The following is a 12,245-nucleotide window of genomic DNA, read 5'->3' on the forward strand; positions in this document are numbered from 1 at the left end:
GGTTCAGGATGAGACTTAAAAATATTCAGGGATGTTGTGGTTTGAGACCAGCTGAAGAACAATTCCCAGCCTGGCGTCCTGTGGGAGAGGGTTTATGATTTTTGGGAATTAAAAACCCCACCCAGGAGGGTGCAGGAGGCTCCAAGTGGGACCAAGAGCCAGGAGCAAAACACAGAACCAAAACCTTGCTCAGAAAGCACACACCAGATCCTTGTGTTTCAGAAATATCCTTTAATCCATCAATCACAGCACCCCTTGGAGCCAGAGCAGGATTTTCTCCTGGAAAAACCCAATTCCCCCAGGACAGGAGGGGAGAACCAGCAGTGGGTGAGTGGGATAACAAATTGTCTCCAGCCAGTCCAAGGCACTTGGCAGGGATGGAATTCCAGCTTTTCCAGGCTCTCATCCCAGTGCTCCAGAGCTGGAGGGTGCTAGGGCAGCTCTGGGATTCCCCAGGAACACCCTGGGGCTTGTTTGTGTATTTTTGGTATTTTTTACTTTAAAACTAGGAGCAAACTTTTTTGTATTTGGGGTTTTTCATGCTTTGGATGCAGCAGGAGGCAGCTCCTCCCGGAGACCCAGAGAGGCAGAGCATCCATGGAGAGCTTTTGGGGTCAGACACTGCAAATTTGGGGGTTTGGAGGGAAAATTTAACCTTTAGAGGGAACATTTAAACCCAGCAACCCCCCCCCGCATGTGCAGGCAGCCACCCAAGAGCTGCAGGGAAACCAGCACCCCAATATTTCTCCATATTTTCTGCATGGATTTAAAAATAAGGAAGAAAAGGGTTGACTTTTTTATCCTGGGCTGCAGGTGAGGGCTCATGATCCATCCAATTGCTAAATTCTTATTAAATTAATCCATCCCTGCTCCCTAAATTAAACCAATCCCCATCCCAGCCCCCAAACCCCTCTGAGGGCTTCTTCCAACCCTACCCTTTCTGCAAAAAAAAAAAAAAAAAAAAAAAAGGGGGAAAAAAGTCATTTAATGAAAGAAAAAAGTGCTTAATAAAAGCCATTCCTGGCAGGGGATGAAATTTTAATGCAGCTGAGGCCTTTTGCAAACAGCCTGAATAAGTCATCAGGCAGAGCCTTGGCTGGGATGGATTTGCCCCCGAGGAAATGAGAATTAAAAGGTAAAAAGCTGCTGGGAGCACCAGGCTGGGACTTAGGAAGGGCTGCCTGGGTTCTTCCAGCTTTAAATCCAATAAAAGAGGGATGGAGACAAATTTATTGTGTCCCAGTGTCCCCTCCCCTACAGTCAGCCTCTCCTACAGGCAGAGTGAGGAATTCCACATTTAATCAGTTTAATTTGCTGCCCATTTTTAAACATAGATTATTCTTTTTATTTCTAGAATTTCATTTAAATGTTCAGCCCAGACAATAAAATATAAAAAACCCACCTGGGGTGTGTCTGCTGCTTCCAACTATCACAAATTCAGGGGTCAGTGTTACAGAAGAATCCATGTGAAACAGAATTAGGAACTTATAAATAAATAAAATTACAAAACTCCTCTCTTCTCTCAGTTTCATGTGATCAGCAAGGCAAAAAAAAAGGGGGTTTTTACACATTTAGTTGGAGGATCCACCAGCAAATCCACCCCCTTGGCAACAAACAGACGTGTCATAGGAAACAATGGTGGTAATTTTTATTTTACAGCTTTATACAGAAAACTTCCAACTCTCTGCACCCCACTGAGTGTTAATAGCACACCTAAAACGAATGTCAGGTAGTCAACATTCCCCAAAATGCTGAGAACTGAGTAAAATGTACAGATTACTGAAAGCTACGACGTCACTACGAGGCAGGCATGGATTTCTTGTTGACTTGTATAGCACCGTCAAGAACAGGTTCTTTATTTCAAAACTACAGTGAGGAATAAAAAAGTAGTCAATGGTAAAATATCATCCAACCCAAAAAATCTCTAAACGACCGAAAAATAAAGTTAAACTACCCTCTCTTCTCGCCCATGATTTATAATGTTATAAGTACTGTACAATTCTCTTTGTTTCTGTAATAATAATAACATTATTATTATTATTAAAATGCCTGATATTTAGTGGCACGAGTAAAAAAATTAAAATAAATTAAGAAGCAGAGGCCAATCACCAGACAGAAAGCTTGGGACATGGTCAATGAGCAACACTGGAACTCATTCCCTGGACAGGACAGAGGCAGGAGGAGGGATTCACTTGGCTGGCATCTTCTCTGCCAGGTGCTTCTGCTGGCTCTCGGCGTGCCTGGGGGCAGGAGGGGGCTGTTATTCCTGTTTGCCAAGGAAAAGCTGGAAAAGCAAACCCCCTGCTGGAAAAGCCAACCCCCTGCTCCAGCACCAAGCTGGGAATTGTGTTTTCCCACAGATAAACACCGAGTTTTTCTGGATCTCCTCCTGGCAGGAGGGTGGGTGAAGGGCCAGGGGAGCCCCTTTGGGGTTTGGTTTGGGGCTCCTGGGATTTTTCCTGCCCTTCCCACAGGGATGGCAAACACCTTCACCCCCAAATAACAGAGGGGGTAACCTCAAAGGCCCCCAGATAGCACCTACATTCCCAAAATTGCCATTTCTGAAACTGCCAGGAGCTGCAGGGAGGAATCCAAGCACCTTCAGAAGAAAAGAGGGGAACCCAGGGCATGTGGGGGCACTGACTCAGCTCCAGCTCCTGTCCCAAATTTCACCCTCCCCACCTGATCTTCATTATTTTCCCAGCTCTGATGCTTCAGTTTGGAATCACAGTCCTGGTGTGCTGACACCACCCAGGGCCTCTTCTTTTCCAGCTCCTTTCATCCCCAATCTTTGCATTTCTGAATGAAATATTCAGAATATTTGGGAGCATTTTATACTCCTAAACCCAATCCCTAATTATCCCAAACAAAAATGCTTCCTGAGCCTTGCTGCCAGGAGATGGAGCCCTTAAGGGAACCTGCCCATATCCTGCAAGGCTTTTTGTCTTATCAATTATAATTATTATTATTTTTAATTATTACATAGCTAGAAAATTGTATTATCTTTATATTACATAATATATTTTATATACAATATTATTATATATAATAAAACCATATTAAACATAATAGATAATAGAATATATTAATTATATATTGTTATAGATAATGTATATAATTAGATATACATTATTTATAATATATTCTATTATTTAAATGTATTATATCATTATACATTTATATGTATATTTATATAGTTTTATATATTATTTGCTATATTATTATAACTATTTATAATATCTACATTAATTTATAGTTATATAAATGATATATTCTATAAAATATATCATTATTAAATATTAATATTTAAGTGATTCCAAAGTTTTCCCCCTTGTCCAGCCCTCCTGATGACTAAGACAGATCCCTGTCCAAGCTGGCCTTGGGCACTTCCAGGGATCCAAGGGACAGCCTGGAAAATCCATCCCAGGACCTCCCCACCCTACCAGGGGAAAATTCCTTCCCAAAATCCTGGGTAGCAAAATCTTTAATCCCAAAATCCTGGATGGCAAAAGCTTTAATCCCAAAATTCTGGGAAGAAAAGCCCCAGATGCTGCTGCTGGTGAGCTGTGAACTGTGAGGGGAGAGCAGTCCCTGCCTCACCTGGTGAGGGAAAGCTGTGAGGGAGAGCAGTCCCTGCCTCACCTGGTGAGGGAAAGCTGTGAGGGAGAGCAGTCCCTGCCTCACCTGCTGAGGGAAAATGGGAGCTGTGAGGGAGAGCAGTCCCTGCCTCACCTGGTGAGCTGTGAACAGTGAGGGGAGAGCAGTCCCTGCCTCGCCTGGTGAGGGAAAGCTGTGAGAGGAGAGCAGTCCCTGCCTCACCTGGTGAGGGCAAACGGGAGCTGTGAGGGGAGAGCAGTCCCTGCCTCACCTGCTGAGGGAAAGCTGTGAGGGAGAGCAGTCCCTGCCTCACCTGGTGAGGGAAAATGGGAGCTGTGAGGGGAGAGCAGTCCCTGCCTCACCTGGTGAGCTGTGAACAGTGAGGGGAGAGCAGTCCCTGCCTCACCTGGTGAGGGAAAATGGGAGCTGTGAGGGAGAGCAGTCCCTGCCTCACCTGGTGAGGGAAAATGGGAGCTGTGAGGGAGAGCAGTCCCTGCCTCACCTGGTGAGGGAAAGCTGTGAGGGGAGAGCAGTCCCTGCCTCACCTGGTGAGGTCCTCGATGTCCACCAGCATGGCGTCCTGCTCCGTGTGCAGCTCGTCCCGGATCAGCAGCAGCTGCACCAGCTCCTCGTTCAAGCCTGAGCCGGGGGAAAGGAGCTGAATTTGGGGTGTCCTGGGGATCCCAGCTGGGCATTGTGTCCCCAAAACTGCCACATCCACAGGGCTTGAAATTCCTGAGGGATGGGGATTCCAGCCTGGCCCTGGGCAGCTGGGCCAGGCCGGACAGCCCTTTCCATGAGGAGTATTTATATTTATCCCAGAGAACTGTTCTTAATTAAAGCAGGCAGACCCCAGAATAATTAAACAATTACCACTTACTTTCTATCTGTGAGTGCAGGTCGTTGACTATCACCTGTAGCTGCCCGATGGTCATGTCCCTTAGGTCAGTGGGTTTTAAACTTCTCTTCATCAGGCATTCACTTATATGAGGCATGTGTGGCAGCTGGAAAGAAACATTCAATATTTTACTGCTTCCTTCCAATATTTTACCATTTCCTTCCAATATTTTACTGTTTTCTTCCCATTATTTCTAGTTCTGAGCAGTCTGTCCCCTCAGTTTTGCATCCCTCCCTCACAAACAGGCAGCAACGACTCCAGCAACTGGAGTCCAGCCACCAGCACAGAACTGGGGCTAAGGCTCCCAGGGAAGGAGGAGCAGGAATATCTGATGGATTTGGTTCCTAGGGCAGCAGGATCAGGAATATTTGATAGAATTGGCTCCCAGTGGAGCAGGAATGTCTCAGGGAATTGGGGATGAGGGTGGTGCTGACAGCCCTAGGCCGGGGCAGGAGCGCTCCAAGATGGGATGGAGACTCCAGTTCAGAGCATGAGCAGTCTCAAGGCAGCACCAACCTCTAGCACCTCATTCCCCACTCCCATTTCTCCTTCCAACCCCTTCTCCACCCCTCCTGTCCACCTCTACCACCTTGTGAGCCAGAGCCACCAGAGCAGTGGATGTCCAGGCCTGGGCCCACCCCTGGCCCCACTTACGAGATCTGCTACCGGCGACTTCTTCCTGTTCTGCTTCTCCACCTCCACCTGCATCTTGGCCATGGGCTTGGCCATAGCCAAGGCCATCTTGGCTTCAGCCTGGAGCTTCTTCTGCCTGCTGAGGAAATCCATGTCATCCAGGGACTCCGACTCCTCCTCCGTCGTGTCTCTGTCCGAGTAGGATGAGCTCTGCTTGCTCTGGGGAAGCAAACAAGCCACAGCAAAGTTTGACCTGTTTTTGTGCTTTTTTTCCCCTACAGAAACTGTCAAAAGCATGGATTTATTTCTTATCTTAATCCACGGGATTATCTTTAAAAATCAGAGTGATTCCCAGCTAGGCCTCCTTGGCTTTACAGGGAGGGAGAAGCCCAGCAGATCAGAAGGTGTTGAAAGGTTAAAGTGGAGGGAAACAATTGGGGCTGTGGTGTTGTATCCAAAAAGGAATGCTGGATCCATGAAGAAAAGGAAAGGAAAAAGGAAAGGAAAAAGGAAAGGAAAAAGGAAAGGAAAAAGGAAAGGAAAGGAAAGGAAAGGAAAGGAAAGGAAAGGAAAGGAAAGGAAAGGAAAGGAAAGGAAAGGAAAGGAAAGGAAAGGAAAGGAAAGGAAAGGAAAGGAAAGGAAAGGAAAGGAAAGGAAAGGAAAGGAAAGGAAAGGAAAGGAAAGGAAAAAGACATCAAGTTTACAGCAGCACAGAAGGTTTCTTATCTGTCCCTCAGCATCTCATGTTTACTGAGGGCCAGAGATGCTGCTCTGGGGTTTGGGGTTGCTGTTTTAACAGGGTCAGCCTCCCCAGGGACGCCTGTGGCTGTCCTGCTGCAGGCTGAGGTGCCAGACCCACCATGGGTGACAAGGGCGTGTCCAGGCTGGTCTCTGTCTTGCTGTCATCGCCGTCGCTGTCCTTGTCGCTGCCGCTGTCGTTGACAAAGCAGATCTGCAGGTTCATCCCACTCTGTAACCTGGGCGAGCACAGGGACAGGTGACAGCGCTGTCCCCTGGGGCTGGGAGTGCCACCAGCTCAGCAGGTGACAGCTCAGTGTGGCACTGGGAGCTGCTCAGTGTCACCGGGCCTCTGCCACCATCTACTGATAAACTGCAGAATTACCCCCACACTGCAGGGACTCTCGGTCATTTTTTTATGGTCATTGTTTCAGAATGTCATTATTATTTTTGATTATTCAGCTCTGATTACATTAAATAAAATCTATAAAATGCAATAAAAGATATGGAATGTGTTACCATAAAAAGCCACAAAGATTATTTACAAATAAAGAATGAAAAAGTACAGAGAAATGTACAAAGATAGAAATAGCATATATAATAATATATATTATAAAATAATTTTTCAGTGGTGGAAATTATTTATTCACAGTTTTTTTCCAAGACACTCCTGTAATACAAGAGTTTGTTGGTGTTTTCCAGAGCCCCCTGCTCCACTGCTGGGTTGGGATTGATTAACCCCACCCACATTCCCCTCCCCAGGAATTATTTTCTCTGGATGCAGGATCAGGGAATCCTGCAGGCTGAGAAAAGGGAAAAGCCCAGGTGAGAGATCCCAATCCATCCCCACGTGCTGGAGATGGAGAACCCCCAAATCCTGTTATTCCTCATTCCCAGTGTGCTGGGAGCTTGTATTGCTCCTTAGGAACAGCAAATTCTCATTTTCCATTTATTTCTGTGGGGTTTATTAGTTACCATTACCACAAAATAAACAGGATTAATAATTGTTTATTAATGAACAGGTGAAGGTGGTGAGATCCTGGCAAGGAAGCTGTGGCTGCCCCTGGATCCCTGGGATTATTCCAGGCCAGGCTGGACAGGGGTTGGGATAGTGAGTGTCCCTGCCCATGGACAGGGAGCTGGATGAGCTTTAAGGTCCTTCAGCATTCCACGTTCCAGCTCTGCAATTCCATACAAAAACATGGGAATAACATCCTGCAAATGTTCCTGCAGGCCCTGGAACAGGGAATACTTTTCCTGGGTTATAAATATTAACAACCACCAAATCCTTCAGGCACAGCTGGCAATTTCTGGGGGCACAGCTGCCAAACCCTGATGAGCTGCGTTAATTAGAGCCCTACTCTAATTACCAGACAGCAGCTCCTGGTTCAGCTGTAACTACAGACAGCAAAGCTGTTTTCCCTTTCAAATGATCCGCAGCTCAATTTAACTCCACAACTGCACCTCTCCCCTGGAACAGCAGGATTCCTCCTGGGTTCCTGCCTCCTTAAGCCTCCTTTCTTCTCCCATCCATGGCAACAGGTAGAGATTCACTCCCAGCATGGGAGGTGTTTGATGCTTCCCCAGTGCCCTGGGTTCCACCCAGCTGAACACAAAAAGGACTTTCTGCATTGTATTTCATACAAAAACCTTAAAAATCCAAGGGAGGAACCCATGTGCAGCTCCAGGGATGGAGCCATGTCCAGAGCAGAGCTTGTGGATGTGGAGGGGAGGCACGAAGCCACATTAAAGCTTATTTTGTCCATCCTCTAGTGCTTCCTGAGCATTAATTGCTTTTCCAATCGTTAATCACAATTCCAGAATAATGGAGGTTGGAATTCCCAAATGGTTTGGGTTGGAAGGAACCTTAAAACTCATCCAGTGCCATCTCTGCCATGGCAGGGACACCTTCCACTGTCCCAGGGTGCTCCAAACCCCATGTCCAGCCTGGCCTTGGGCACTGCCAGGGATCCAGGGCAGCCACAGCTTCTCCAGGCACCCTGTTCCAAATCCTACATGAAAACCTGAAGGAAACCTAACTCAGAAAGCTTCACCTCATTGCCTTTATCCCCTCACCATCCAAATACCTTTCTACTCCATGTTAAATGAGAATTTCCCCCCTCATTTACAAGTATTCACATAACACACAGGTGTCGCATCTGGATGTTCCAAGCACAGAAAATTCAGGAATTTGGTTAAATGGTTAAATCCCAGTGTGAGGGGTGATCCTGGGGTGTCCCGCTGCAGAGATGTCCCCCTTCCCTGGGGATTTGGGCTCTGGCTTACCGGGAGGACAGGCTGGGCTTGCCGCTCTTGCTGCAGCTCGTGTAGAGCCCGGGGCCATCGTCGAAGAAACTGCCCAGGGCCAACTTCTGCCTGATGGACTCACGCTCATTCTTCTGGGCCTGCAGGGAGGGACAGGGTCAGGCTGAGGGGAGGGACATGGGGATCAGGAGCTGGGGAGGGACAGCAGGGGATGAAGATCTGGGAAGGGACAGGAAGAGGATGAAGCTCCTGGAAAGGACACATGGAAGGATGAAGCTCTGGAAAGGACACGTGGAAGGATGAAGCTCTGGGAAGGACACATGGAAGGATGAAGCCCTGGAAAGGACACATGGAAGGATGAAGCTCTGGGAAGGACACATGGAAGGATGAAGGATGGGGAGGGACAGGGAGGGATGGATGAGCTCTGGCCGGGCCAGGGCACAGGAAGGGGACTTGTCCCACCGGCCCCACCACTAAGCTCAGCACATCCAGCATCTCCAAGCCTCCCACACCTGGGTCAGCCACAGAGCACATCCCAATGGGAATCCCCATCTCATGGAACCAGCCTGGTCTGGGTGGGGGTTGGAAAGGACCTTAAAGGGAGTCTGATTGCACCCCAAACTCGCTGATAGATATATCCCAGTATATTCCCAATATCTGTACCTATATCCACACACAGCCACCTCCATCAGCATCTTCCACTTCCCTGAGCAACTTCCAACCCCACCAAAATCCCTCTCCTGCCAGCGTGCTCAGGGATGGATTTTGAACCATTGTCATCAAATTATCAGTATTTCCATTTATAAATATAAACAAAACACAAGGATAATTATAAATATAAATATAGCCACAAACACAAGCACAGCCATAAACATAAATATAAATACAAGTACAGGAGTTTTAAAATAGCAATCAACAAAATGATTTGCAATGAATCCCTGATCAATAACTGTGCAATCAATGTGCAATAAATGCAAATCTCAGCTCCAGATTCAAAACCTCCCCCAGTGTCTGTCACTAATGGGTCACGTGCCAACACCGACAACAAATTCAGGAAGTTATTGATGGAAGGAACACTTGGAAAGCCTCAAACATTTAATTATAAAATAACACTCAATACCCAATCCAGAAAACACAACAAAAAGAAATAGGGCAGGCAAGGCTGGGCTGCCTCCATGGGGTTAATTCATGGAATGGTGCTTCCCATATCCCACCTCAGGAAAAATAAAGCACTTTTTTGTACAAGGAAGTGTGACAAAATGCAAATTATTCACCTAAAATAACAAATTATTTAATTCCAGCTCCAGTGCTGATTATACACATTATTACCCTGCCCATTAAATTGTCAATCCCTTACCAAAATAATTCATTTATAACCTAGCTCCTTTTATTTCAAATCCTTAAAATAACAAAAATAAACCCCACGACACCAAGCAGTACCAAGTTTTTGGGCTGAGCTCCAGGTTCCTGAAGTTTTACCCAGACCATTGTGTTTTTAGGCTTCAATAATCAATACCTCAATCACATGGAGACAGATTTAGGATAAAAACAGCCAGCCCTGCTGGGGAGGGCAGAACAGGGGGAAATAAAAGAGGAGAAACGAGTGAAAATCATTTTTAATGAACTGAAAGCAGAAGGAGGGAGGTTGGTGCCAGCTCCTCGTGCTGCCCATCTCAGGGTGCCCTTGGCTGTGCCACTGCACCAATATCCCATCAAGTCCTGGAAATTTCCCCTTTCCCAGCTCAGAGGATCCTCTCCCACATCTTCCCATCTAAACCTGATTTTCCTTGTGCTGCAGCTGAAATGCAGCCCACAGCCCATCCCCACCTCCTCTCCAGCTGGGGCCTCTCCCTCCCAGAGCATCCCCACCTCCTCCGTGGGCACCAAAGCTGCTCCTTTCCCATTAAAACCAGCCAGGATTGGACATTTCTCCTCCTTGCTGGTGGATCTGTCTCTCCAGATCTGTTTTAATGCTGCTGTTCCCCACTGCTCCCAGGCTGACATCTGTACATTTAATCATCGTGCAATTTGTTTTCTCCAGCAGGTCATTAATGAGGATTCTCTGTAACTCTGCTCCCAGGACTGAGCTGGGAATATCCCATTTTCCAAGGCAGGCCCAGGCTAACGACCATAAAGAAATCCAGAGTCCTATTTGTTATTATAAAATGGGGAGCAGTTAGTAAGAAATAAAATATACCTGAGGGAAATGGACTTTAGGCTTTGGATAAATTACCTGACAGCTGCACTCAAAATCCAGAGCTGGGTATGAAAAATTGTAAATGGAGAAGGGAAACAGCAAGGTGGGTTTTGACTGTGAAATATTCTGCCTTGGTATAGAAGGAATAATGGGTCAAATCCTCAAAATGCAAAGGTAACTCCAAGGGAAACAACCCTGTGGTATTTAAATGTGTATTTTGGCACTGACCCAAAAAATAAAAGCGTTTCTGCTCTGTGCAGAGCCGAGCACAGTCCAGTTCTCACAATGATTTTAAACAAAAAGCTGCTTTTGATTTTTAAGGGGAGAACAAAACAATGTGGGGCGGATTTTCCTTCTTCCCCTTGACCTTCCCTGTCGGAAGGGCAGCAGTGCCTGGGAGGGGAACACAGCTCCAGGGAACAGGGACGCGTGTCACACAGCCCTGGAATAATCCTGCTTTGGGATGGAAGGGACCTCAGAGCTCATCCCATCCAGGGAAGGGGCAGGGACACCTCCCACTGTCCCAGGAGCTCCAGCCCCAGGGTCCAGCCTGGCCAGGGCACTGCCAGGGATGCAGGGGCAGCCCCAGCTGCTCTGGGAATCCCATCCCAGCCAGGAATTCCCAGTTCCCAATGTCCCACCCATCCCTGCCCTCTGGCACTGGGAGCCATTCCCTGTGTGCTGGAGAGGAGAAGGATCCAGGGAGAGCTCAGAGCTCCTGCCAGGGCCTGAAGGGGCTCCAGGAGAGCTGCAGAGGGACGGGGGACAAGGGATGGAGGGATACCCAGCAGGGACACTGGGATACCCAGCAGGAGCACTGGGATCTCAGCAGGAGCACTGGGACACCAGCAGGGACACTGGGACACCAGCAGGAGCACTGGGACACCAACAGGAGCACTGGGACACCAACAGGAGCACTGGGACACCAGCAGGAGCACTGGGATACCCAGCAGGGACAGTGGGACATCACCAGGAGCACTGGGACACTCGGCCAGGCCACCAGGGCTATTTTTGCCAGGCTCTGTCATTCCCAGCCCAGCCCAGGCCTATATTTAAAGCCCCAGAGCCACAGGCAGCGTCTCACTTTATCTCTGCCCTGCGCAGGGGCTATTCTGGGATTTACAAACAACACGGATCACAGAAAATGTGGGTTTATCTCCTTCTCTCTTCCCGGGGTGAATGCAAACCCAAGTCAAAACTTTTGACCCAAGTCAGAACAAAGTGACACTTGACAACGTGCCTTAAACCCCCGGGGGTTTCCAGGCAGGAGGATGCCTTTGGAAGCTTCCCCTGCTATTTTATCACCAGGAGATAAGGAAAGAAGGAAGGAGGAAGGTTTGCCCGTGCCAGCACTTTACAACCCGGGCATTCTCCCTGCTCCAGCGCCCGAATCCCACCGGGCCGGGCGGGCCCGGGCAGCATTCCCGCAGCACACAAAGGCTCCTTTCCGTCCCTTTCCGTCCCTTTCTGTCCCGTTACCTTTTTGTAGCTGCCCTCGGCGGGCGGCGGGGATGCTTTCCTGATGACGTCACCCATCCCATCGCCCCGCTCCCGGCTCCCGGCGCTGCCCCGGCGCCGCTCCCGGCCGCGCATCGCACCGGCAACGGGGCCGCTCCCTCCCGCGGGATGCTCTGCCCGCGCCGCGCCGCTCCCCCGGCACCTGGCTGCGCCCAAATAAAGGCAGCGAGCCCCGGCACAGGAGCCGGGAATCCGCGTCCGCCTCCAGCCACTGCCAGCGCCGGATAAAAATAACCCCGAGCTCCAGCGGCTGCACAAGGGCAGGAAAAATGCCGGTGTCTGATGTCAAACGCCGGGCTGGCCGTGCTGCCGGGCCGGGAGCGAGGGGCTTCCTCCCTCCTTCCTTCCTTCATTCCTTCCTGGGGCTTTTCCCCGGGGAACTTATCCCAGGGAATTCCC

At 48.6% G+C, this 12,245-nt stretch overlaps 1 protein-coding gene across 3 annotated transcripts in view; it reads right to left on the reverse strand.

The window, feature by feature from the left end:
* Positions 1-1,626: 1,626 nt before the first annotated feature.
* Positions 1,627-12,245, reverse strand: part of LOC134423900 (schwannomin-interacting protein 1) — an 84,260-nt gene continuing 73,641 nt past the window's right edge. For 2 of the 3 annotated variants that reach the window (XM_063167410.1, XM_063167412.1), the window contains 6 exons: positions 8,153-8,271; positions 5,988-6,105; positions 5,150-5,347; positions 4,478-4,601; positions 4,143-4,236; positions 1,627-2,240 (listed from right to left, as the gene is read on the reverse strand). In XM_063167410.1, the coding sequence (XP_063023480.1) occupies positions 2,189-2,240; positions 4,143-4,236; positions 4,478-4,601; positions 5,150-5,347; positions 5,988-6,105; positions 8,153-8,271 (705 nt within the window). In that variant the 3' untranslated portion in view covers positions 1,627-2,188. Of the gene's footprint in view, positions 2,241-4,142; positions 4,237-4,477; positions 4,602-5,149; positions 5,348-5,987; positions 6,106-8,152; positions 8,272-11,807; positions 11,937-12,245 lie in introns of those variants that run through there. The other variant, XM_063167411.1, reaches the window with a different exon arrangement.

The sequence above is a fragment of the Melospiza melodia genome, chromosome 12, assembly GCF_035770615.1.
Source record: "Melospiza melodia melodia isolate bMelMel2 chromosome 12, bMelMel2.pri, whole genome shotgun sequence".
Classification (NCBI taxonomy): Eukaryota; Metazoa; Chordata; class Aves; order Passeriformes; family Passerellidae; genus Melospiza; species Melospiza melodia.